The sequence below is a fragment of the Coregonus lavaretus genome (genome assembly GCF_964263955.1).
Source record: "Coregonus lavaretus genome assembly, chromosome: 27".
NCBI lineage: Eukaryota > Metazoa > Chordata > Actinopteri > Salmoniformes > Salmonidae > Coregonus > Coregonus lavaretus.
The window spans coordinates 41,650,302-41,673,419 of NC_140014.1; the positions used below are offsets into that span (position 1 = coordinate 41,650,302).

Consider the following 23,118-nt stretch of genomic DNA (forward strand, 5'->3'; position numbering starts at 1 on the left):
CTTTGTTGTTGTAGAGATCTGGCTATGTTACCATCAGGACAGGAGCAACACTCATATAATGCTGCATAGTGAAAGGAACAGGTGAACTTTGAACCCTGCTGTGTGTGTGTGTGTGCGCTCACTATGCTGCCAGTGTTGTGGTGGTCAAGGCAACCACAGTGTTATATCCCACACCCACATCTTCATGTTGAGACAGGCCAGTGCTTTGAGAGAGGGAGAGTCATGGGGGAGGAGAGGAGAGAGTCATGGGGGAGGAGAGGAGAGAGTCATGGGGGAGAGTCATGGGGGAGGGGAGGAGAGAGTCATGGGGGAGGGGAGGAGAGAGTCATGGGGGAGGGGAGGAGAGAGTCATGGGGGAGAGGAGGAGAGAGTCATGGGGGAGGGGAGGAGAGAGTCATGGGGGAGGAGGGGAGAGAGTCATGGGGGAGGAGAGGAGAGAGTCATGGGGGAGGAGAGGAGAGAGTCATGGGGGAGGGGGGGATGGAGTCATGGGAGAGGAGAGCGTCATGGGGGAGGAGAGAGTCATGGGGGAAGAGAGGAGAGTGTCATGGGGAGGAGGGGAGAGAGAGTCATGGGGGAGGAGGGGAGAGAGAGTCATGGGGGAGGCCCTTTTTAGTTGTCAACAACAGCACTAGTACAACCTCTCAGTATTTATTGATGGGCTTCACAGTCTAGCAGGGCAATGTATGCTCACTGCAGAGATTATGTTAGTTGTAGGCAACAAAGGCAAACAAATACAGACCCAAGACTGCTCTCTGTATGGCTGGAGGTTAGTGTAATGATGATTGTCTGTGTCCTTACATTTACATTTTAGTCATTTAGCAGACGCTCTTATCCAGAGCAACTTACAGTTAGTGAGTGCATACATCATTTTTTATATTTTTGTATTTTTTATATTTTTTTATATAAATTTTTCATACTGGCCCCCCGTGGGAGTCAAACCCACATCCCTGCCGGCCATTCCCTCCCCTACCTTGGGGTACACCACCGTTCTCCACTTGACAGGGACGAAGTGTGTCGTGATGCTGACTAATCATGGGTTGAGTCTCAAATTCACACCATATTCCCTATAAATCGCACTAGTTTTGACCTGATTCCTATGCGCGCTGGTCAAACGTAGTGCACTATGTAGGAAATAGGGTGCCATTTGAAACGCAGCCTGGGTTGTGTTGAACAATGTCCATCTTCCAGCCTGGTGCACCAGGAGATGGGGACGGGGTCAGGGGGCTCTACCCGATTTGGGTGGGGCTTTTTGGGGTCTGACAGAGGAACAATGCCCCCCCCCCCCCCCCCCAGAGATGGAATAAAGAGTAGTGGAGACCCATCTGTTCTTCATTCCTTCACTGTGGTTCCCTCCCAGACAATAGCTCTCTATGCTCCAGTAACCCCCTTCCTGTCTCACACTGAGGACCAGACTAACACTACATGTCAAACTTGGAAATTATAATTCTGCTATTTATCATGTATATTATAACAACCACTTTCACTATTTTGCTTTATAAAAAGTATCCTCCAATTTTGACGTTTTTGTTTTAAAGTCAATCTTTTATTTTTTTGCTAATGTTGGCTCACTTGGAGCCAATGTCCTTAAAAAGACTGGGAGAGGAGGAGAAACCGTTAGAGAAGTGAGGGTTTGAATCAGCTCTGCCAACATGGATCGGTTTCTCTTTAATTTTCTGATATGGATCACCATCTTTGGCCTCACCTTTGACCTTCAGAGGGGTCCGTGCCGTCACAATAGCTCTGTTGTCCTTTTGGTTGGACACTTTCTCACGCTCACACACATACATACATACATACATACATACATACATACATACATACATACATACATCCATCCATCCATCCATCCATCCATACACCAACCCCTAACCCCAACCTGCTGCTACCCCCACCCATCTTGTCTCAACCTGACTAGCACATGAGGAAGTGGGTCGTTTTGTCTGCATGTTTTTAAAGTCTTGATTTTCTCACTGTGAGTAAATGAGTAATGTTGTTATGTTTCTTTCTTCCACAGCGCTGGAACGCTCATGAAAGCAGTACTGAAGAGTACGAGGCAGATGGTGAGTGGAAAGTAATAGATACCCAGTTATCATAGATACTCATTACCTTCAATAGATACCCAGTTATCATAGATACTCAGTTATCATAGATACTCATTACCTTCAATAGATACCAGTTATCATAGATACCCAGTTATCATAGATACTCATTACCTTCAATATATACCCAGTTATCATAGATACTCATTACCTTCAATAGATACCAGTTATCATAGATACTCATTACCTTCAATAGATACCCAGTTATCACAGATACTCATTACCTTCAATAGATACCCAGTTATCATAGATACTCATTACCTTCAATAGATACCCAGTTATCATAGATACTCATTAACTTCAATAGATACCAGTTATCATAGATACTCAGTACCTTCAATAGATACCAGTTATCATAGATACTCATTACCTTCAATAGATACCCAGTTATCATAGATACTCATTACCTTCAATAGATACCCAGTTATCACAGATACTCATTACCTTCAATAGATACCCAGTTATCACAGATACTCATTACCTTCAATAGATACCCAGTTATCACAGATACGCATTACCTTCAATAGATACCCAGTTATCACAGATACTCATTACCTTCAATAGATACCCAGTTATCAAATACTCATTACCTTCAATAGATACCCAGTTATCATAGATACTCACCAAGGGCCAAGGTCTTAAGTCAAGTCTGACCATAGTAAAACAATCTTAAAATATCTGTGTGCCTCTCTGTCTGTAGGCCAGCTGCACCTGTGGAACCCTGACGACCCGTCCACCCCACGGCGCTCCATCGCGCCCCTGTCAGACCGCCTGGAGGAGAGGTTACGACAGGCCTGTGAAGAGCTGGCTATGCCCTGGGATGGATGTGCCAGCCACCATGAACTACTGTCTCTCTGTGACCACCTGGGGCCTGGAGCTGAGGAAAGAGACTGTGTCCAAAATGGCCCCCCTGTGTCTTATAGTGCATTAGATAGGGTAGAGGGTGCCATTTTTGGATTCAACCCAAGTGGAGGTTTGAGAGTCTGAGTAGATGCTGGGAAATGTTTCTGATTGTTGTTGTTTATTTTTTGTCTCCAGGTGACGGAGGATGTCCTCCAGGTTCTAAATGGTGATGACGTCATGAGCGTTCAGGCATTTGCTTCCTGGGTTCTGAGCCACACCAAGCCCCCCACCCCCTCTGCCTCCACACCTTACAGACAGCTCAAAAGACTACACTCCTCACAGGTACAGTTAAGCCCATCTTGGGTCTAATTCCCATGTTGTAGCCTCTGTCTGATGAAGGTCTCTGACCCGAAACATCACAATATGTTCTACAATAAACTATTATTATTTGTATAAGAGAGTGTCTCTCCTCACCTTCTGATCCGTGTTGTGTCCTGACATGGGTACTGTGCCGTCAAATCCATATGCATACAGATATAGGGCGGCAGGTAGCTTAGTGGTTAAGAGCGTTGTGCCAGTAACCGAAAGGTCGTTGGTTCTAATCCCCGAGCCGACTAGGTGAAAAATCTGTCGATGTGCCCTTGAGCAAGGCACTTAACCCTAATTGCTCCTGTAAGTCGCTCTGGATAAGAGCGTCTGCTAAATGACTAAAATGTAAATGTAAAATGATATACATGCCTCTGGTTAACATAGTTTGGGGATTTCTTTCAAACTCTTACTTGTCTACTTTAAAAAAAAAATGTTTTGTGGAGGAAATGTTACAATATTTTCTGTTTTTGAGTCACTCTTGAACGAACACACAAATGAACAAATCAATGTATTTATTAGACAATTTGTCCGTCCCCTTCCGTCCCTGTCCGTCCTTGCAGCCGTTTGACGAGACGGGCCGGAGGACCAGCTGTATGAGCAGCACCATACGGATGTGTCTGTTCTCTACTCTGGACGATGGGACAGGGTCCACTCCTGCCGAGGACGTCCTGGATGTCTGGACGGAGGAGGGCATCGAGAACAGCCCCGAGATACTACAGGTGACACCATTTGTATTGCCTATCAGACCTCGGTTCAACTAGTTAGTCTTTTCAAATACTTTGAGCGTTTTCTTAAGTCTGCCTGGAGTGCCAGATGGGAGGGGTTTGCAGTTGCCTGGTCTGCATGATATGCTACAGTACCCATAATGCTCTGTGTAGGAACATAATGGTGTCCCGTCTCCTTCCAATACACTATTTAACTCTCACACTTGAGTCAAGGTTTTTTACACTTGAGTGTATTTTTTTTTTCTCCCCTATTTTGAGAGCTTGATATGTTGACACTGAATGAGTATGTATATTTGTGCTGTAGGCCTTGGATTTTGACCTGGAGGGTAAAGTGAACCTCTGTGAGCTGACTGTGGCTCTGGAGAACGAGCTCCTCGTGACCAAGAATGGGATCCACCGGGCTGCACTGGCCAGCTTTAAGGCTGAGATCCGATACCTACTGTGAGTATGAGGAGATCTCTACACTGGTGTTTTAGGGTTGCAAAGTTCCGGTAACTTTTCCAAAAATGTCCCAGTTTTCCAGAATTCCCAGTTGGAAAATTCCCAGAATCAGGAGGGAGAAGGCAGGAAATCCAGAACCTTCCAACCAGGATTTCTGGAAATCCTGTGAATTTTGTGAAAGCTACCGGAATTTTCAAATCAAATCAAAGTTTATTGGTCGCGTACACATATTTTGCAGATGTTCTCGCAGGTGTAGCGAAATGCTAATGTTCCTAGCTCCAACAGTGGAGTAATAATATTTAGAATTGTGAATTTTGCAACCTTAGTGCTCATAAACGATATATAAATAAACATACTGGAATACACATCCACACCATACTCACACTTACTGTGATGAGGAGAAATCTACACTGCTGCTCCTAATCTGAGTGGAATATAAAAACATGCTTTTTCTCTGTTTCATATCTTTCAAAATAGTAGATCAGTTATAGAACTAGATCTCTGATTAACTTGCTGATTATTTTTATTTTTTTTCAGTGAGCGTGTCGATCGTGAGTGCAGAGAGAAAGATAAGATTTGTTCTGACCTGGAGAAAACGGAGAAGTTAAAAACCCAGCTGGCTACTGAGGTGGACGAGCATCACTCTGCCATCCAACGAATGAATGACCTCAACCTCAGGTAATATTCCCCTCCCACTGTTCTGGCTAGCACCTCCTCGACCCTTTCATTGATGGCTGTTGGTGTTGTTTCGTTTGTATTATATGTGGAGTATATTACTTGTAACCTGGAAATGTCTTTCTTAAATGGCCCTGTGGGGATAAATAAAGATTTTATAAATAATGTTGAATTAAATTGAATCGAATGGGGTCTCCCGAGTGGCGCAGCGGTCTAAGGCACTGCATCGCAGTGTTGCGGCGTCACTACAGACCCGGGTTCGATCCCAGGCTGTGTCATTACAGGCCGTGACCGGGAGTCCCATAGGGCGGCGCACAATTGGCCCAGCGTCGTCCGGGTTAGGGGAGGGTTTGGCCGTGGGGGGCTTTACTTGACTCGACCTTCGCCTCTCCCGAGCCCGTTGGAGTTGCAGTGATGAGACAAGATCATAATCACGAAATTGGGGAAAAAAAGGGGGTAATAATTACAAAACATAATAATAATAATAATAATAATAATAATAATAATAATAATAATACACTGAATCGAATGGAAGGGAGTCAAATGAAATGGAATCAAATCAAATGGAATTGAATATGTTTTTCCCTGTGTGTTTGTTCTGCAGGAAGCTGGAGCAGGAACACCGGGAGAAGCTGGCGTCTGTCAGGTCGGAGCTCGTTAAAGAGATGGACCAGATACAGCAGCAGGCTGGTCTGCAGAGAGAGGAACTGGAGGCAGAGATAAAGAAGATCAGAGACGACGAGACCTTCCTCAGAGACCACCTCTCACTCACTGTCAAGGTAACTAACACAGACCACCTCTCACTCACTGTCAAGGTAACTAACACAGACCACCTCTCACTCGCCGTCAAGGTAACTAACACAGACCACCTGTCACTCACTGTCAAGGTAACCAACACAGACCACCTCTCACTCACTGTCAAGGTAACCAACACAGACCACCTCTCACTCACTGTCAAGGTAACTAACACAGACCACCTCTCACTCGCTGTCAAGGTAACTAACACAGACCACCTCTCACTCACTGTCAAGGTAACTAACACAGACCACCTCTCACTCACTGTCAAGGTAACTAACACAGACCACCTCTCACTCGCTGTCAAGGTAACTAACACAGACCACCTCTCACTCGCTGTCAAGGTAACTAACACAGACCACCTCTCACTCGCTGTCAAGGTAACTAACACAGACCACCTCTCACTCGCTGTCAAGGTAACTAACACAGACCACCTCTCACTCACTGTCAAGGTAACTAACACAGACCACCTCTCACTCACTGTCAAGGTAACTAACACAGACCACCTCTCACTCACTGTCAAGGTAACTAACACAGACCACCTCTCACTCGCCGTCAAGGTAACCCAACACAGACCACCTCTCACTCACTGTCAAGGTAACCAACACAGACCACCTCTCACTCACTGTCAAGGTAACCAACACAGACCACCTCTCACTCACTGTCAAGGTAACTAACACAGACCACCTCTCACTCACTGTCAAGGTAACTAACACAGACCACCTCTCACTCACTGTCAAGGTACTAACACAGACCACCTCTCACTCACTGTCAAGGTAACTAACACAGACCACCTCTCACTCGCTGTCAAGGTAACCAACACAGACCACCTCTCACTCACTGTCAAGGTAACTAACACAGACCACCTCTCACTCACTGTCAAGGTAACCAACACAGACCACCTCTCACTCGCTGTCAAGGTAACTAACACAGACCACCTCTCACTCGCTGTCAAGGTAACTAATACAGACCACCTCTCACTCGCTGTCAAGGTAACTAACACAGACCACCTCTCACTCACTGTCAAGGTAACCAACACAGACCACCTCTCACTCACTGTCAAGGTAACTAACACAGAACACCTCTCACTCACTGTCAAGGTAACTAACACAGAACACCTCTCACTCACTGTCAAGGTAGCAGCAAGCACAATCAGAACTTTGTTAGTGAATATTGTTTGATGTACTGCTAAATAGCAAATGGAAAGAGTTCTGCTGTTGCCAAATAGATGACAGTCTATTCTAAATGAATAGAAGAGAGGATCGGATAGCTGGTTGGTCTGGGTGTCTCAGGACAGCAGGCGTCTGTAGATGGAGCCGCTGGACAGCACTGATAAACTGGTGTCTTCCCCCTAACCCCAACTCTAACCCCACTGATATTTTCAACCTACACCTGACCCGGTCTGTAAAACTAACTTGTTTCAAGTAGACCACCATAGTCCCCGTTCCCAAGAACGCCAAGGTAACCTGCCTAAATGACTATCTGTCATGTGAATTATTTTCTCTAATTCACCCTAAGCTTGAATCATTACCAGAGGTTGTAAGGCTCTGGTTTTAATCATCAATGATTCAAGGTCCACAACTCACAAGTCTTATCTGTATTTTTATTCATGGTGAGAGCTCTGAGGCCAAAACACAAATCTCCTTTCTTTATACTTCTTGACAAACAAAAACACTATGCTCCTCCCACCTTTCTTAAACAGTTCCCGCCTCCCCCCTTGAATGGTTAGTAACGCCCCTTCTGTTAGTGGGTTGACACATGATAATTCTAACATTTATACTGTGTTTGGGGTGTAATTCTTTAGTCATTATTCTTAAAATCCAAATTAATCTAACAATCCACCCCTTTGACTAAATATTCCCACATTCAGGATAAATGTATTTTACAAGCATTATTAATCTCAGAGATCACATCAGAACTAATAAACATTTCATCCAATTGCGGTCTTTCAGGGTCCAAATCTTCGTCATCCACCAAGCCTGGAGGATTGTTTTTCACATTCCCCTGGTCAGAGTCCGGAGTCAGTCCATCTCTCATCATTGTTTAGATACTGCATTTCACCAACGCCTGACTCACCAATCCTCGGACACAGGGAACAAGACAACAACCACATAATACAAGAATACCCATACAAACACTGATCGCTCCTAAGATGGTGGCTGCTAGGGTTTTCCATTTACCAAATATTTCATCAAACCACCCTATCCACAATGTACTAACTTCTGAGTTCAGTTCATCCTTCACTCAGTGCAGTTAATTCTGTAAGAGCTCTGGTGACTGTCCCATCCAGTGTGGTGTTGTTAGGGATAAATATGCAACAATGGCTTATCTTTCTATAGACACCGGCCCTTTCTGCCTGATCTAGAACCAACCTCTACTAAGTTACGAGCGGGATGGCGGATAATCGCTCAGAGATCCCCTTACTGCATCTCTAGTCTTGTCAATAAATCGCTGTTGGTTGTAATAGATATAATTTATCCAATCCATATTTTTGTTTGTCCCCCACCAGAAAAATGTTGTAGTAAAACTCTCCCATATTTGATTTATAGCTTTGTATTCGTCTAGAACACCCCTGGGGATGCCTATACCATCTATCCAAATTGGGCTATTTCATTCCTGACTTATTTATTTTTCTCCTAATTATTCTTCCTGTCACTGGTCTTTGATGACCAATTCTTACAGGTTGGACCAACAATACTGGTACACAAGTACCCACCCATCCCTCTGGTAATGTCTGCCGAATGCTCCCTGTTTAGTGCATGCCCACCACACATCAGTCAAAGGGATGGTTAGGTTCCTAATCTTTTTTCCCTTCCTTCCTTATCTAAATCAGTCACATTAATTATCTCCTTACAGCCATCAAAATCACCCAAGTTACGGGTGCCATTTCTATGTATGTAACACTGGTATTCGCCAGGAGTTAAAGTGAATCTAGGTGGGCTGGCCGAGTATGTCAATTTTGCCAGCCCAATCCCTGTGTAATTTGGCTCTTTTTGATTGGACCCCAGGTCTAATACACAGGGAAACATTGCCTTTGGCATTGGGGCGGTCAACATTGCTGGTCACCCAATGGAGCATGCATAACAATTTGTCTCCCCCAAGGCCCTAGCGGTGTATTTCATCCACTTTAACCAGAGATTCTCATCAGGGACCCCCTCCACTTCCCCATTGTTCCATTCCTGGAGGAGAAAATCTTTCATAGTGGACGGGTTAGTCAAATTGACTCCGTCATCCCTTGACTGATTTACTCGGTCTATTGTCATTAATGGATTAATGCCAGTACCTGCTCCCTCTATATCTTTTGACTCCATCAAATATAATCTTAGACAAGTATCCCGTCCGTATACGTCCGCGCAAGCCCAGTAAGTTATTTTCATGTCCTCTTTATCGACCTTTACTATCGTTACTACCATCTCCGTGGGGATGTCGTTATACCTTCTTATCCTCCATCTGGACGTCCAGCCCCCCCGTCTCATATCTCCTTCCCCCAGTATGTCTAAATACCTGAGCCCAGGAACAATCCGCTGAGGGGGCTGAACATAAATACAACGGGATCTTATAATCCCATGTTGCTTGCTTATCCGCTCTGATAAGATCCCTAATCATAATTTTGAATCTTACTCCCCACCCTTCTCTGACTCCTATTTTGTAGATCACTCGCCCTTGATGGTCAGTATGTCGGGTCGCTTTCCCTTTATTTCTTAATAATGGTAAGGCCATAGCGTAATTGGTGTGAGGTGGTGGTGGATTTTGACCTACCACGACTATTGCCGAGACTATGATGCAGCTCAGGGTCACCCATATTCCCAAAAAACCCCAACCCTCTCCTGTCTTGAGTCCTTCTGCTCGGTACCACCCCATACTCACACCCTAGGAACACACTACAGTGATGATAGGTCTGGGTAGGAGATCTTCGTTGACAGAGGTGACCCCCGCACCCTGTGGCGCAGTTCCGCTCGTCAACTCTGCGTGTGCTAAGCGGTGCTTGTATGTGGTCTTACCTTCTTGCAGTGGGTAACATGGACCCAGGTTCCTCTCTCTGCTATTCTAATGGCAAAGGCGGTGACCAATATAACCTGATAGGGCCCTTCCCAACAGGCCTGCTTCCAGTTTTCCTTCTAGTGACTGGATGCTCACCAGTCACCTGGTTAGATAGTGGGTCACCTTCTCCTTTAGTTCACCTGTGGGGCACAAAACCTCTGACATACGGGTGTGGTTAATAAACTATCTTCACACATGTTCAGATTAATGTAACAATTTCTGACTGCATTCTCTTTTTAGACTATCTAAAAAATGTTGTTTTTTTTAAAAGTATTTTGTCCTCTCCTTCGTATATTATCTAATACAATTAGCCTCTTCCCCCCTCTTGACACATAGTTCTGCTTATGTGTCAATTTTTTCCACCTTCCTAAACATTCCCTTAGATTATTTATCAACCAATTGCCATGCCTTTCATTTTTGAGATTCTTTTTTGCTTCTTTATTGCTCCTCCCACTTCCTTTCTCTTTATGGCGGCTAAATTCGACTTTCATTCAGTTCAGAATCAATTAGTCTCTTATCTTGTAAAAACACTTATGTTTAGTTCAACCTCTGTTCTACCCCGGCTCTCCCGGCCTTGACCTGAAGACTGATTGTTGGACATGACAAGTCTGTTTTGTAAGTCACTTAAGTCTTCTGTCTAGCAACAAAGAATAAAAATCTCTATGTTCATGATTAACCCAGTTATATCTAATAGCCCACCAAAAAACTTCATCATCTTTAAATCACTACCAATGTCATATCCCTCGTTACTCTCTACCATTTGGGTAACATCCCTGATATATTTATTAAAAGCTAAGACTGTTTGGGAAGAGAGCAACAACATAACCTGTTCTTCCTCCTCAGAGTTCCAAATGATTTTACCATGGGCTGCCATTGCCTTCCCATAGATAAGATCACTTGATTTACCCGTATGCAGTACATAATGACGACCTTAGCTTTACAGAAGTCTATCCTTACCAAAAAGCTCATCATTCTTCATCTAATTGTTTTCTTATTTTCCTTATCTACCTGACCCTATTGCTAAATCAATGATCTAGGCAATAGTTGTCTCGCCTTAGATTGTACATTCTTCTGATTACTGCAGCTTATTCCATGAATTTAGTTTCAAATATCCCCCAATAAACCGTTCCATCCCACAGCATAGTAAACACCACCTATGAACTGTTGAAAATTCCCTAAATTCAACATAACAACCCTTTATAAACATCATGCTGGGTGTGTTTTTATTTTATTTGAAAAACCCAATTGAAAAATAACAATCAAAGATAGTTAGGCTCAACTTAATTTGGTAGCTCCCTCTTTACTTAAATATGCCTAACTTCATAAAATCCCTCAAAATTCCTCGAGTATACAATGATTATTTAATTGATTACTCTAAATCTGCTACATGTGATCTCATTCAAATGATCCATTATCAATTATTTGATCCACCCCCTAGTAAATCTCTCTCCTCTTCTATCTTGGAGTTTTACCGATCCCAGCTATTTCCCCTAGTGGCCATTAAATACTCTGCTCTCGTCTGTTCCTTTTCTTACTCTGTTAGTCTCTGCTTTTCAAGCTCCAGAAACTGTTATCTCTGTCCCTCAGCCTGCTTGTTTTTCAAACCTAAACAGTTTCCTTCCTCTGTCTCTCTAAGTATGTCTCTGCCTCTCCTTTTTCCCGCCAACCAGAGCCACAAATCATTCTCCTCAACTCTCAACCCTCTCAGCTCTATCGCTACTTCCCTCCTATCATTACTGAATCAATGATAATACCTTTACATTCTAGTCACCCAGCAGATGCTCCTATCCAGAGCAACCTAGTGAATACATTTGTATTATTTTTATCTTTATTTTTTTTACTGGCCTCCCCCCGTGGGAATCGAACCCATAACCCTGGCGTTGCAAACCCCATGCTCTATCAACTGAGCTCCATCCTTGCCGGCCATTTTCCCCCCTACCCTGGACGACACTGGGCCAATTGTGCACCGCCCATGAGTCTCCCGGTCGCTGTCGGCTGCGGCAGAGCCTGGATCTGAACCAGGATCTCTAGTGGCACAGCTAGCCCTGCGATGCAGTGCCTTAGACCACTGCGCCACTCAGGATAATAATAACTGCAATAACTATCAATAATAATTATAATAACTATTACGAATTATATTGTCCTTTTTCTGACGTTCAAATTGTAGTCTATTCATTTTAGTTTAATATATAAAGTTGTTTATAACAAATCCAGAACCCACCACAGGCTGGCGCTATTTCCCCAGCACAACAGCCAATGCCACTTGCTTCCTAACCAAAATAAATTATCGTTTTAAAATCGTCCAATTATTCTGTATTTTATGCCTTTCATTTTCAGTTCGCTATTCAATATCTTTAACAGTTTTCTCTGATTCGGCCCCAATCAATAAAACAAACGCTTGATATTATTTATCAGCATACACTTAATGACATCCCTACCATTTGAACGATGTCCTGTCTCTCACTCCCCCCCTCCCCTGCTCCTTCCTACATTATGGGGAGGCGCGGGAAACTTCCCTACAATTTTCCTTCTTAAGAAATAATGTCATTAGTACTTATAACATATTTTCATAGCTTTAGTAATATTCTAGATATGTCTATCTAATGCAACTTTTAATACACGTAAAAAAACTCTCTCTCCACCCATTCCTTTTTGAATAAGTGCGTCTTCCTAGTTACCCCATAACCACGCCTCAAATCTTTTATTTAGCATTTAACCAACCAACCAAATACTAAGTAGTATCCGGTTATCATTCATACCCGCCGTTGAATTTCCTCATACACACATATTTCATCTTCTGCCATTCAAATGCCCAACACAACAGAATAGTTCCATGCAAACCTCTATTGGCAGTTCTTCAAGTCGCTCCGGATTAGAGCGTCTGCCAACTGACCAAAAACGCAAATATTCTCTCATAACGTACGTCTACGTTTGAGTGCGAAAGCGCATACACACGCATAATAATATGTCATTTAGCAGACGCTTCCATCCAAAGCGACTTACAGTCATGCGTGCATACATTTTTTTAAATTATTTTTTATTAGTGGTCACGGGGATCGAACCCACTACCTTGGCGTTACAAGCGCCGTGCTCCACCAGCTGAGCCACAGAGGACCACTCGTTGGACTTATATAGGTACCTCTCAAATAATCGCTTTGTGGTGTTTTTAGCCAATTCTATTCTTAACCTGACTACCTCCTGTTGTAAAACTCTTTGTTCTCTTTACTCTGCCCCCCGTCTTCCCGCCCTTCCAACATTCCGGCTTGGCCGTCATATGGTGGGGGAAGGAAGGGGATCACCCCTAATCTTCTTTTACACATGACAACGGTGTCATCTGGGCTTTCTTTCCAAGCCTTCTCTACTAACTCTGGATATAACCTCTCTCCTTGCTGTGGGGGAGGTCCTGAAACTTCATTTTCTGTATATCCCTTTCTCTCTCCTTCGCGCTTCAAAAAGCCATACCCTCGCTGTCTCTAGCCCTCCGCTCGCTGTTTTTTCATCTAATTTTATATGCATCTGCCTACTAACTTTTTTACTTCGAGATGCCCAATAAATTCATACCTCTTCTCCCAAATGGATCCCTAAAACATATTTCTCCCATCTCCCGTTAATTCTCGGACTTGTTTAGAAGATGTCTTTCCCATCGTGGAACAATAAGAAATCCCTCCCCCCTTTTTGTTTTTTAAATAATTCCCTCCCGAATTATTTTCGTAGGAGCTAATATCTTAGTGCCCCTCTTGCTTTTGTAATTAACCCTTTAAAATTATTTAACCCCTAACCCAGAGTTTCTATTTAAAACTCCGGTTTCAGGAAAAGAGTAAGTTACCCAATTTTTTCCACACGATTTTTTTCCTTTTCCTCCACCCCTGAAATAATAACCACGTCTCCCGAGGGATTAAGTCTCACACACATACGACCTTATCATCCGTCAAAACTTGTTTGCACAGTTCTAACAAATGCCCAGTCGCATATATGAACTCCCGACATATCCCTCTCATACGATGATAATCATTTCCCTGTTTATACTGAACATTGCAATTCGTACAATGACAATATTAACTTAGTTTACATTTGTGATTGCAATTCACTACCATGTCATTTCGGACTAGTTTTTTTTTGTAATAGCTATTTACCTCTAGGATCAATTGCGGACCCTCCCTGTCGTAATAATTATTACCTTCTTTGGTAAATAAGTTCAACTCATTTTACCAAAATCCATGAATAAAAATTACTGACCTTTTCCTTGCAGTCTGGATTAAAATGCTTTTTCAAACTTGTTAACGTCTTTATCGTTCATAAAGAGTAATCACCGGCCTGTTTTTTAACCTTAACGTGGAAGGCCAGGACTGTAACGGATGCTATCACCCGCCCGTGCACGGATTCGGTGTCTTCAGAACGATAAAGATGTATTAAGATCCGGCTCGAAGGACCAATCTGTCATGTGAATTATTTTCTCTAATTCACCCTAAGCTTGAATCATTACCAGAGGTTGTAAGGCTCTGGTTTTAATCATCAATGATTCAAGGTCCACAACTCACAAGTCTTATCTGTATTTTTATTCATGGTGAGAGCTCTGAGGCCAAAACACAAATCTCCTTTCTTTATACTTCTTGACAAACAAAAACACTATGCTCCTCCCACCTTTCTTAAACAGTTCCCGCCTCCCCCCTTGAATGGTTAGTAACGCCCCTTCTGTTAGTGGGTTGACACATGATAATTCTAACATTTATACTGTGTTTGGGGTGTAATTCTTTAGTCATTATTCTTAAAATCCAAATTAATCTAACACTATCGCCCCTAGCACTTGCATCTGTAGCCATGAAAGGCTGATCATGGCTCGCATTAACACCATCATCCGAGACACCCTGGACCCACTCCAATTCACATTCCGCCCCAACAGATCCACAGATGATGCAATCTCTATTGCACTCCACACTGCCCTCACCCACCTGGTCAAAAGGAATACCTATGTAAGAATGCTGTTCATTGACTATAGCTCTGCGTTCAACACCATAGTCCCCTCCAAACTCATCACCAAGCTAAGGACCCTGGGACTGAAGACCTCCCTCTGCAACTGGATCCTGGACTTCCTGACGGGCCGCCCCCAGGTGGTGAGGGTAGGCAACACCTCCGCCACACTGACCCTCAACACGGTGGCCCCTCAGGGGTGCGTGCTCAGTCCCCTCCTGTACTCCCTGTTCACCCACCACTGAGTGACCTCACAACACCATCATCAAGTTTGCTGACGACACGACGGTGGTAGGCCTGATCACCGACGACAATGAGACAGCCTACAGGGAGGAGGTCAGGGACCTGGCCGTGTGGTGCCAGGACAACAACCTCAATGTCAGCAAGACAAAGGAGCTGATCATGGACTACAGGAAACGGAAGGACGGGTACGCCCCCATTCACATCTCTAGTGGAGTGGGGTCAAGAGCTTCCAGTGCCTCGGTGTCCACGTCACTAAGGAATTATAATGGTCCACATACACCCACACAGTTGTGTAGAGGGCACGACAGCGCCTCTTCCCCCTTAGGAGGCTGACAAGATTTGGCATGGCCCCTCAGATCCTCAAAATGTTTTACAGCTGCACCATTGAGAGCATCTTGACTGGCAACATCACCGCCTGGTACAGCAAGGCCTCCGACTGAAAGGCGCTACAGAGGGTAGTGCGTACGGCCCAGTACATCACTGGGGCCGAGCTTCCTGCCATCTAGGACCTCTATACCAGGCGGTGTTAGAGGAAGGTCAAAATAAATTGTCAGGCTCCAGCCACCCAAGCCATAGACTGTTCTCCCTGATACCAGCTGGAACCAGCAGGACCCTGAACACCTTCAACCCCCAAGCCATAACACTGCTACAATGACACACACACACACACACCACACACACTACATGCGCCCACTCCACATTACATGCGCCCACATGCATACTGACGCCACACACACACATTCACATTCACCACATACGCTGCTGCTACTGTCTATTATCTATCCTGTTGTCTAGTCACTTTACCCCTACCTACAGTATACTGCTGCTACTGTCTATTATCTATCCTGTTGTCTAGTCACTTTACCCCTACCTACAGTATACTGCTGCTACTGTCTATTATCTATCCTGTTGTCTAGTCACTTTACCCTATCTAATATGTACATATCTACATCAATTACCTTGTAACCCTGCACATTGACTCGGTACTGGTACTCCCTGTATAAAGCCATGGTATTACCTGGTACTCCCTGTATATAGCCATGGTATTACCTGGTACTCCCTGTATATAGCCATGTTATTACCTGGTACTCCCTGTATATAGCCATGGTATTACCTGGTACTCCCTGTATATAGCCATGGTATTACCTGGTACTCCCTGTATATAGCCATGGTATTACCTGGTACTTCCTGTATATAGCCATGGTATTACCTGGTACTCCCTGTATATAGCCATGGTATTACCTGGTACTTCCTGTATATAGCCATGTTATTACCTGGTACTCCCTGTATATAGCCATGGTATTACCTGGTACTCCCTGTATATAGCCATGTTATTACCTGGTACTTCCTGTATATAGCCATGGTATTACCTGGTACTCCCTGTATATAGCCATGGTATTACCTGGTACTCCCTGTATATAGCCATGGTATTACCTGGTACTCCCTGTATAAACATTTATTTGAACCCTCTCCCACACACTCACCTTAACCCTCACTCTAACTTCAGAAGATGGAGCTGCTGGACAGCACTGAAAAACTGGTGATCTGTGTCTCCCTCACCCCAACTCTAACCTAACCCCAACTCTAACCTAACCCCAACTCTAACCTAACCCCAACTCTAACCTAACCCCAACTCTAACTCTAACCCCAACTCTAACTCTAACCCTCACTCTAACTTCAGGAGAGTAGGCGTCTGGAGATGGAGCTGCAGGACAGGACTGAGAAACTGGTGGAGGCAGAAAGCCAAGTCCGCAAACTGCAGAGGAATCTGGATAACATCCTGAAGGAAAAGGTAAAAGACCATTCTCTCCTACAATATTGTGTATTGACATTAACTTCCAGCCAAAACAGCAGTCGTAAAGAGCACGTTTCAAGAATATACAGTACCAGTCAAAAGTTTGGACACACCTACTCATTCCAGTTTTTTTTTTTTTTTTACTATTTCCTATATTGTAGAATAATAGTGAAGACATCAAAACTATAAAATAACACATATGGAATCATGTAGTAACCAAAAAAGTGTTAAATAAATCTAAATATATTTGAGATTCTTCAAAGTAGCCACCCTTTGCCTTGATGACAGCTTTGCACATGAGGAATGCTTTTCCAACAGTCTTGAAGGAGTTCCCACATATGCTGAGCACTTGTTGGCTGCTTTTCCTTCACTCTGCAGTCCAACTCATCCCAAACCATCTCAATTGGGTTGAGGTCGGGTGATTGTGGAGGCCAGGTCATCTGATGCAGCACTCCATCACTCTCCTTCTTGGTAAAATAGCCCTTGCACACCCTGGAGGTGTGTTTTGGGTCATTGTCCTGCTAAAAAACAAATTACCTCCCACTAAGCGCAAACCAGATGGGATGGTGTATCGCTGCAGAATGCTGTGGTAGCCATGCTGGTTAAGTGTGCCTTGAATTCTAAATAAATCACTGACAGTGTCACCAGCAAAGCATCATCACACCACCTCCTCCATGCTTCACGGTGGAAACCACACATGTGGAGATCATCCGTTCACCTACTCTGCGTCTCACAAAGACCCGGTTGGAACCAAATATCTCAAATATGGACTCATCAGACCAAAGGACAGATTTCCACCGGTCTAATGTCCATTGCTCGTGTTTCTTGGCCCAAGCAAGTCTCTTCTTCTTATTGGTGTTCTTTAGTAGTGGTTTATTTGCAGCAATTCGACCACGAAGGCCTGATTCACGCAGTCTCCTCTGAACAGTTGATGTTGAGATATGTCTGTTACTTGAATTCTGTGAAGCATTTATTTGGGCTGCAATTTCTGAGGCTGGTAACTCTAATGAACTTATCCTCTGCAGCAGAGGTAACTCTGGGTCTTCCTTTCCTGTGGCGGTCCTCATGAGAGCCAGTTTCATCATAGCGCTTGATGGTTTTTGTGACTGCACTTGAAGAAACTTTCAAAGTTCTTGAAATCTTCCGGATTGACTGACCTTCATGTCTTAAAGTAATGATGGATTGTCGTTTCTCTTTGCTTATTTGAGCTGTTCTTGCCATAATATGGACTTGGTCTTTTACCAAATAGGGCTATCTTCTGTATACCACCCCTACCTTGTCACAACACAACTGATTGGCTCAAACGCATTAAGAAGGAATGAAATTCCACAAATTAACTTTTAACAAGGCACACCTGTTAATTGAAATGCATTCCAGGTGACTAACTCATGAAGCTTGTTGAGAGAATGCCAAGAGTGTGCAAAGCTGTCATCAAGGCGAAGGGTGGCTATTTGAAGAATTTCAAATATAAAATATATTTTGATTTGTTTAACACTTTTTTGGTTACTACATGATTCCATATGTGTTATTTCATAGTTTTGATGTCTTCACTATTATTCTACAATGTAGAAAATAGTAAAAAAATAAAGAAAAACCCTTGAATGAATAGGTGTGTCCAAACTTTTGACTGGTACCGTAGTAGATCTCCATAGTAATCTGATGTCACACGTTTTTCAGTACTGGCTAATGGAATGAGGATCTATATCTGTCCCTATGAACCCCTTGGTGTTGGTTCTGTTTGCTCAGTTTGGGGACCTGGACCCAGGCGGTGCAGAGTTCTTCCTACAGGAGGAGCGGCTCAGACGGCTACGCAGCAGCTATGAGGAACAGTGCCGGGTAAGTGTGCTTACTGGAAACAGACGTGTGCACGCACACACACACACACAGACAGACAGACAGACAGACAGACAGAGACAGACACACACACACAGAGACAGACAGACGCAGGACACAGGAGTAGACAAGAAGCAGTGCCGGGTAGTAGCTCTCACTGGAACCAATCATTCAACTAATCATTAAAACTATCTATCAACTAACTTCAGAGGTAGGTTGCCTGTTTTTTTTAAAATACTAATATTTCTGTTTTGACTGATTTTATTGTGAATTTGTGTGTTTGTTTGTGGCAGGAGCTGCAGGATCGCATCGATGAGCTTCAAGCAGAGCTGCAGGAGTACCACAAACTGGGTCGCACCACTAGGCCCTGTCTCAAACCCTCGCTCTCTGAGGAGCTGGGGAGCAAGAGTCCTGGCATGGAGTCAGACCCAGGTACATTGAAGCAAAACATCGGTTTGAACTCATTCAGCATTGGGGGGGGGGGGGGGTAACTTTGAGCAAGGTGATGTGCGTACATGTTGCATTCTAAATGGCACCCTATTTCCTATGTAGTGCACTTCTTTTGACCTTATAGATGCATCTGTTATGTTCAGATACCCCGCAAACGTCTTCTCGGAAAGTCATAAGGGCGTCTGGGGATATCTGTTTGAGCAAGGCAAGATGTAGAATCTCTAATCTTGATCACGTAGTGAGTAGTTATTTGGATGCAAGGTGATTTTTAAGATCAGTGATTTTGCCCAGTACAACAGCAATATAGTCAAAGATGAACATTGATTAGCTAAAGAACATGAGAGCTAGTTAGTTGATCCTTCCTCACCTGTCTGTTTGCCAGTACAGCCAGAAGGGGACTGGCCACCCCTCTGAGCCTGGTTCCTCTCTAGGTTTCTTCCTAGTTTCCTTCCTTCGAGGGAGTTTATCCTGGCCACCTGTGCTTCTGCGTTGCTTGTTTTGAGGTTTTTAACTGCTCATGGGGAAAAAGGGGAGCTTTCTAAAAACATTTGATTGATTGTCTCCAGGCCTGGGCTCGGAGGAGGGCCAGCCGTTGTTCAACATGAGCCTGGAGGCAGAGATGATGCTGGAGCGGCTGAAAGAGAAGCACCTCCGAGAGATGGAGGATCTACAGGCTCAGCTGGAGAGCAAGGTGGCACTTAAATATCTAGCAGTGTTTCAACTGTACTCCTGAAGCAATCCATATTTCACTGTGTCGTGTTTACTTTATCAGAGACAGAGATTTGGTGTAGCTAGATGGGGCAGTCCCACTCCTTTATCAGAGACAGATTTGGTGTAGCTAGATGGGACAGTCCCACTCCTTTATCAGAGACAGAGATTTGGTGTAGCTAGATGGGGCAGTCCCACTCCTTTATCAGAGATAGATTTGGTGTAGCTAGATGGGGCAGTCCCACTCCTTTATCAGAGACAGATTTGGTGTAGCTAGATGGGGCAGTTCCACTCCTTTATCAGAGACAGATTTGATGTAGCTAGATGGGGCAGTCCCACTCCTTTATCAGAGACAGCGATTTGGTGTAGCTAGATGGGGCAGTCCCACTCCTTTATCAGAGACAGAGATTTGATGTAGCTAGATGGGGCAGTCCCACTCCTTTATCAGAGACAGAGATTTGGTGTAGCTAGACAGGACAGTCCCACTCCTTTATCAGAGACAGAGATTTGGTGTAGCTAGATGGGACAGTCCCACTCCTTTATCAGAGACATAGATTTGGTGTAGCTAGATGGGGCAGTCCCATTCCTTTATCAGAGACAGAGATTTGGTGTAGCTAGATGGGACAGTCCCACTCCTTTATCAGAGACATAGATTTGGTGTAGCTAGATGGGGCAGTCCCACTCCTTTATCAGAGACAGAGATTTGGTGTAGCTAGACGGGACAGTCCCACTCCTTTATCAGAGACATAGATTTGGTGTAGCTAGATGGGGCAGTCCCACTCCTTTATCAGAGACAGAGATTTGATGTAGCTAGACGGGACAGTCCCACTCCTTTATCAGAGACAGATATTTGGTGTAGCTAGATGGGGCAGTCCCACTCCTTTATCAGAGACAGAGATTTGGTGTAGCTAGACGGGACAGTCCCACTCCTTTATCAGAGACAGAGATTTGGTGTAGCTAGACGGGGCAGTCCCACTCCTTTATCAGAGACAGAGATTTGGTGTAGCTAGATGGGGCAGTCCCACTCCTTTCGTATTGTTTGTGCTTTTATTGAACAGATAGGACATTGGCAGTATGGGAAGACAGGAAAGGTAGGAGGTAGAGTCAAAGGCCAGTGGATTGGATTGGAACCCATGCTGACTCGGCCATATATATGTGTGCCAGGCTCAGCAGCTCTACTCACAGACCTGGGCCACACAGACCACACTGGGCAGTGTTTTTGTTCTGATATAGTTGGATATGATTTTCCCCCATGTCATTGTTGCAGGTGAGTGAATTTGACCAGAAGGTGGAGGCCCAGAAGGCAGCCTTGTCTCTGCAGTACATGGAGGAGATCCAGGCTCTACGGGGGGAGATGTCCAGCAGCCAGAACCGAGCCGTGGAGCTCCAGGCCCAGCTAGAGCAGGCGGTGGAGGAAAGGGCTGGCCTGGAGCAGAGGCAGGCGATGGAGGAAAGGGCTGGCCTGGAGCAGAGGCAGGCGGGGGAGGGAAGGGCTGGCCTGGAGCAGAGGCAGGCGATGGAGAGGGAAGAGCTGGAGCACCAACAAGAGGAGGAAGTGAGTAGAGGACTGTGTGGCTCAGTTGGTAAAAGCATGGCACTTGCAGGGAATCGTGGGTTCGATTCTATGCTGGGGCCACCCACATACGAAAATGTATGCACTCAGTGATGTAAGTTGCTTTGGCATATATTATAATACATTACATTTTGATTTCTATTAGGTGAGCTGCCTGAAGCAGGAGCTCCTAGAGGCCCCCACCCAGGCTGCCGACATGGAGGGCCTGGAGGGCCTACAGGCGAAGGCTGAGCCGGGCCTGGACAAAGAGATGCAGGAGTTAAGGAAACGACATGCTGTGGAACTCTACAAGCTGGGCGAGGAGCACAAAGAGGAGATCCTTTTGACAAGGACGGAAGAAGAAGAGAGGGGGAAGCTACAGGAGGAGAGAGCTGAGGTGGAGAGGAGGCTGTCAGAGGAGTGGGAGAGGGAGAAGGTGGAGTTACAGCAGAGACACGAGGAAGCAGTGAAGGCTAGGATAGAGGAGGTGAGTGTCAGGTTCCAGGTGGAGCGAGAGGAGCTGGAGATGCGACTCACAGAGGAGAGGGAGAAGGTGGAGTTACAGCAGAGACACGAGGAGGCAGTGAAGGCTAGGATAGAGGAGGTGAGTGTCAGGTTCCAGGAGGAGAGAGCTGAGGTGGAGAGGAGGCTGTCAGAGGAGTGGGAGAGGGAGAAGGTTCTGTTGGACGAGCAGACTAAAGAGTCGCTGCAGACTGTGTTAGAGAACGAGATGTCACGACTAGCCGAGGAGCAGGAGAACAGGGAGGCCAGGCTCACTGAGCAGTGGGGGCTGGAACGAGCTCGGCTCCAGCAGTGTCGTGAGGTGGCTCTCCTCACCGGGTTAGCCGAGGAGCGCCGGAAGCAGCAGGAGGAGACGGAGAGGAGGCTGAGGGAGGACTGGCACATGGAGAGACTCCAGCTAGAGGAGGACTATGAGGGGATGCTTCAGGAGCGGCTGCAGGAGGAGAGGGAGGAGGTGGAGAAGAGGTTGGGGAAGATGATGGAGGAGGAGAAGGAGAGGCTAAAGGAGGTCCACAGACATGCTGTGCAGGAACTGAGTGCCAAACACAGTGAGGAGAGGGAACAGCTCAGCTGTCTACTGGATAAACTGCGGGAGGACATCGCTGAGAAAAGGTAAGACTGTCTAACTGTAATGAAATCAGCTTATAAACTATTTCCTTTTTAAAAATTGTTTAGGGTTTTTAGTCCCAGCATTGACAATTTGTCCATTAAAACCTGCATTCTTGATAAAAACCATAATCATGTTTACTTTATGTCAGTGTTGTAGTACTCCAGACCACATATTGAGTGTCTCGGTCTTGTCTCTGTGCCGGATACATTTGTACTCGGCTTGACTTGGTCTCGGACAGTGAGGACTCGTAATTTCTTCCCGAGACCAGCGCAGTAAAAAAGTCATTATCAGCTTCCATTCAGTCAGCTCATAAAACCGCTTCTCCAGGCCAAATATAGACTCTCCTTTATTGAACCATTAATATCTTAACAGCCTTTATATCTATTATAGACATGTTTGATCAGTGGTGAACCTATAGGCCTTCAGTGGTGAACCTATAGGCCTTC

The 23,118-nt window shown here is 44.9% G+C and overlaps 1 protein-coding gene across 2 annotated transcripts in view; it reads left to right on the forward strand.

The window, feature by feature from the left end:
- Positions 1-23,118, forward strand: part of LOC311103078 (uncharacterized protein) — a 65,728-nt gene that overhangs the window by 21,267 nt on the left and 21,343 nt on the right. Inside the window, exons 5-17 of one of the 2 annotated variants that reach the window (XM_084144611.1) lie at positions 2,018-2,063; positions 2,803-3,014; positions 3,141-3,287; positions 3,875-4,033; positions 4,344-4,480; positions 5,018-5,158; positions 5,760-5,934; positions 16,884-16,994; positions 18,744-18,833; positions 19,124-19,262; positions 19,847-19,971; positions 21,256-21,543; positions 21,707-22,674. In XM_084144611.1, the coding sequence (XP_084000737.1) occupies positions 2,018-2,063; positions 2,803-3,014; positions 3,141-3,287; positions 3,875-4,033; positions 4,344-4,480; positions 5,018-5,158; positions 5,760-5,934; positions 16,884-16,994; positions 18,744-18,833; positions 19,124-19,262; positions 19,847-19,971; positions 21,256-21,543; positions 21,707-22,674 (2,738 nt within the window). Of the gene's footprint in view, positions 1-2,017; positions 2,064-2,802; positions 3,015-3,104; positions 3,288-3,874; positions 4,034-4,343; positions 4,481-5,017; positions 5,159-5,759; positions 5,935-16,883; positions 16,995-18,743; positions 18,834-19,123; positions 19,263-19,846; positions 19,972-21,255; positions 21,544-21,706; positions 22,675-23,118 lie in introns of those variants that run through there. The other variant, XM_084144610.1, reaches the window with a different exon arrangement.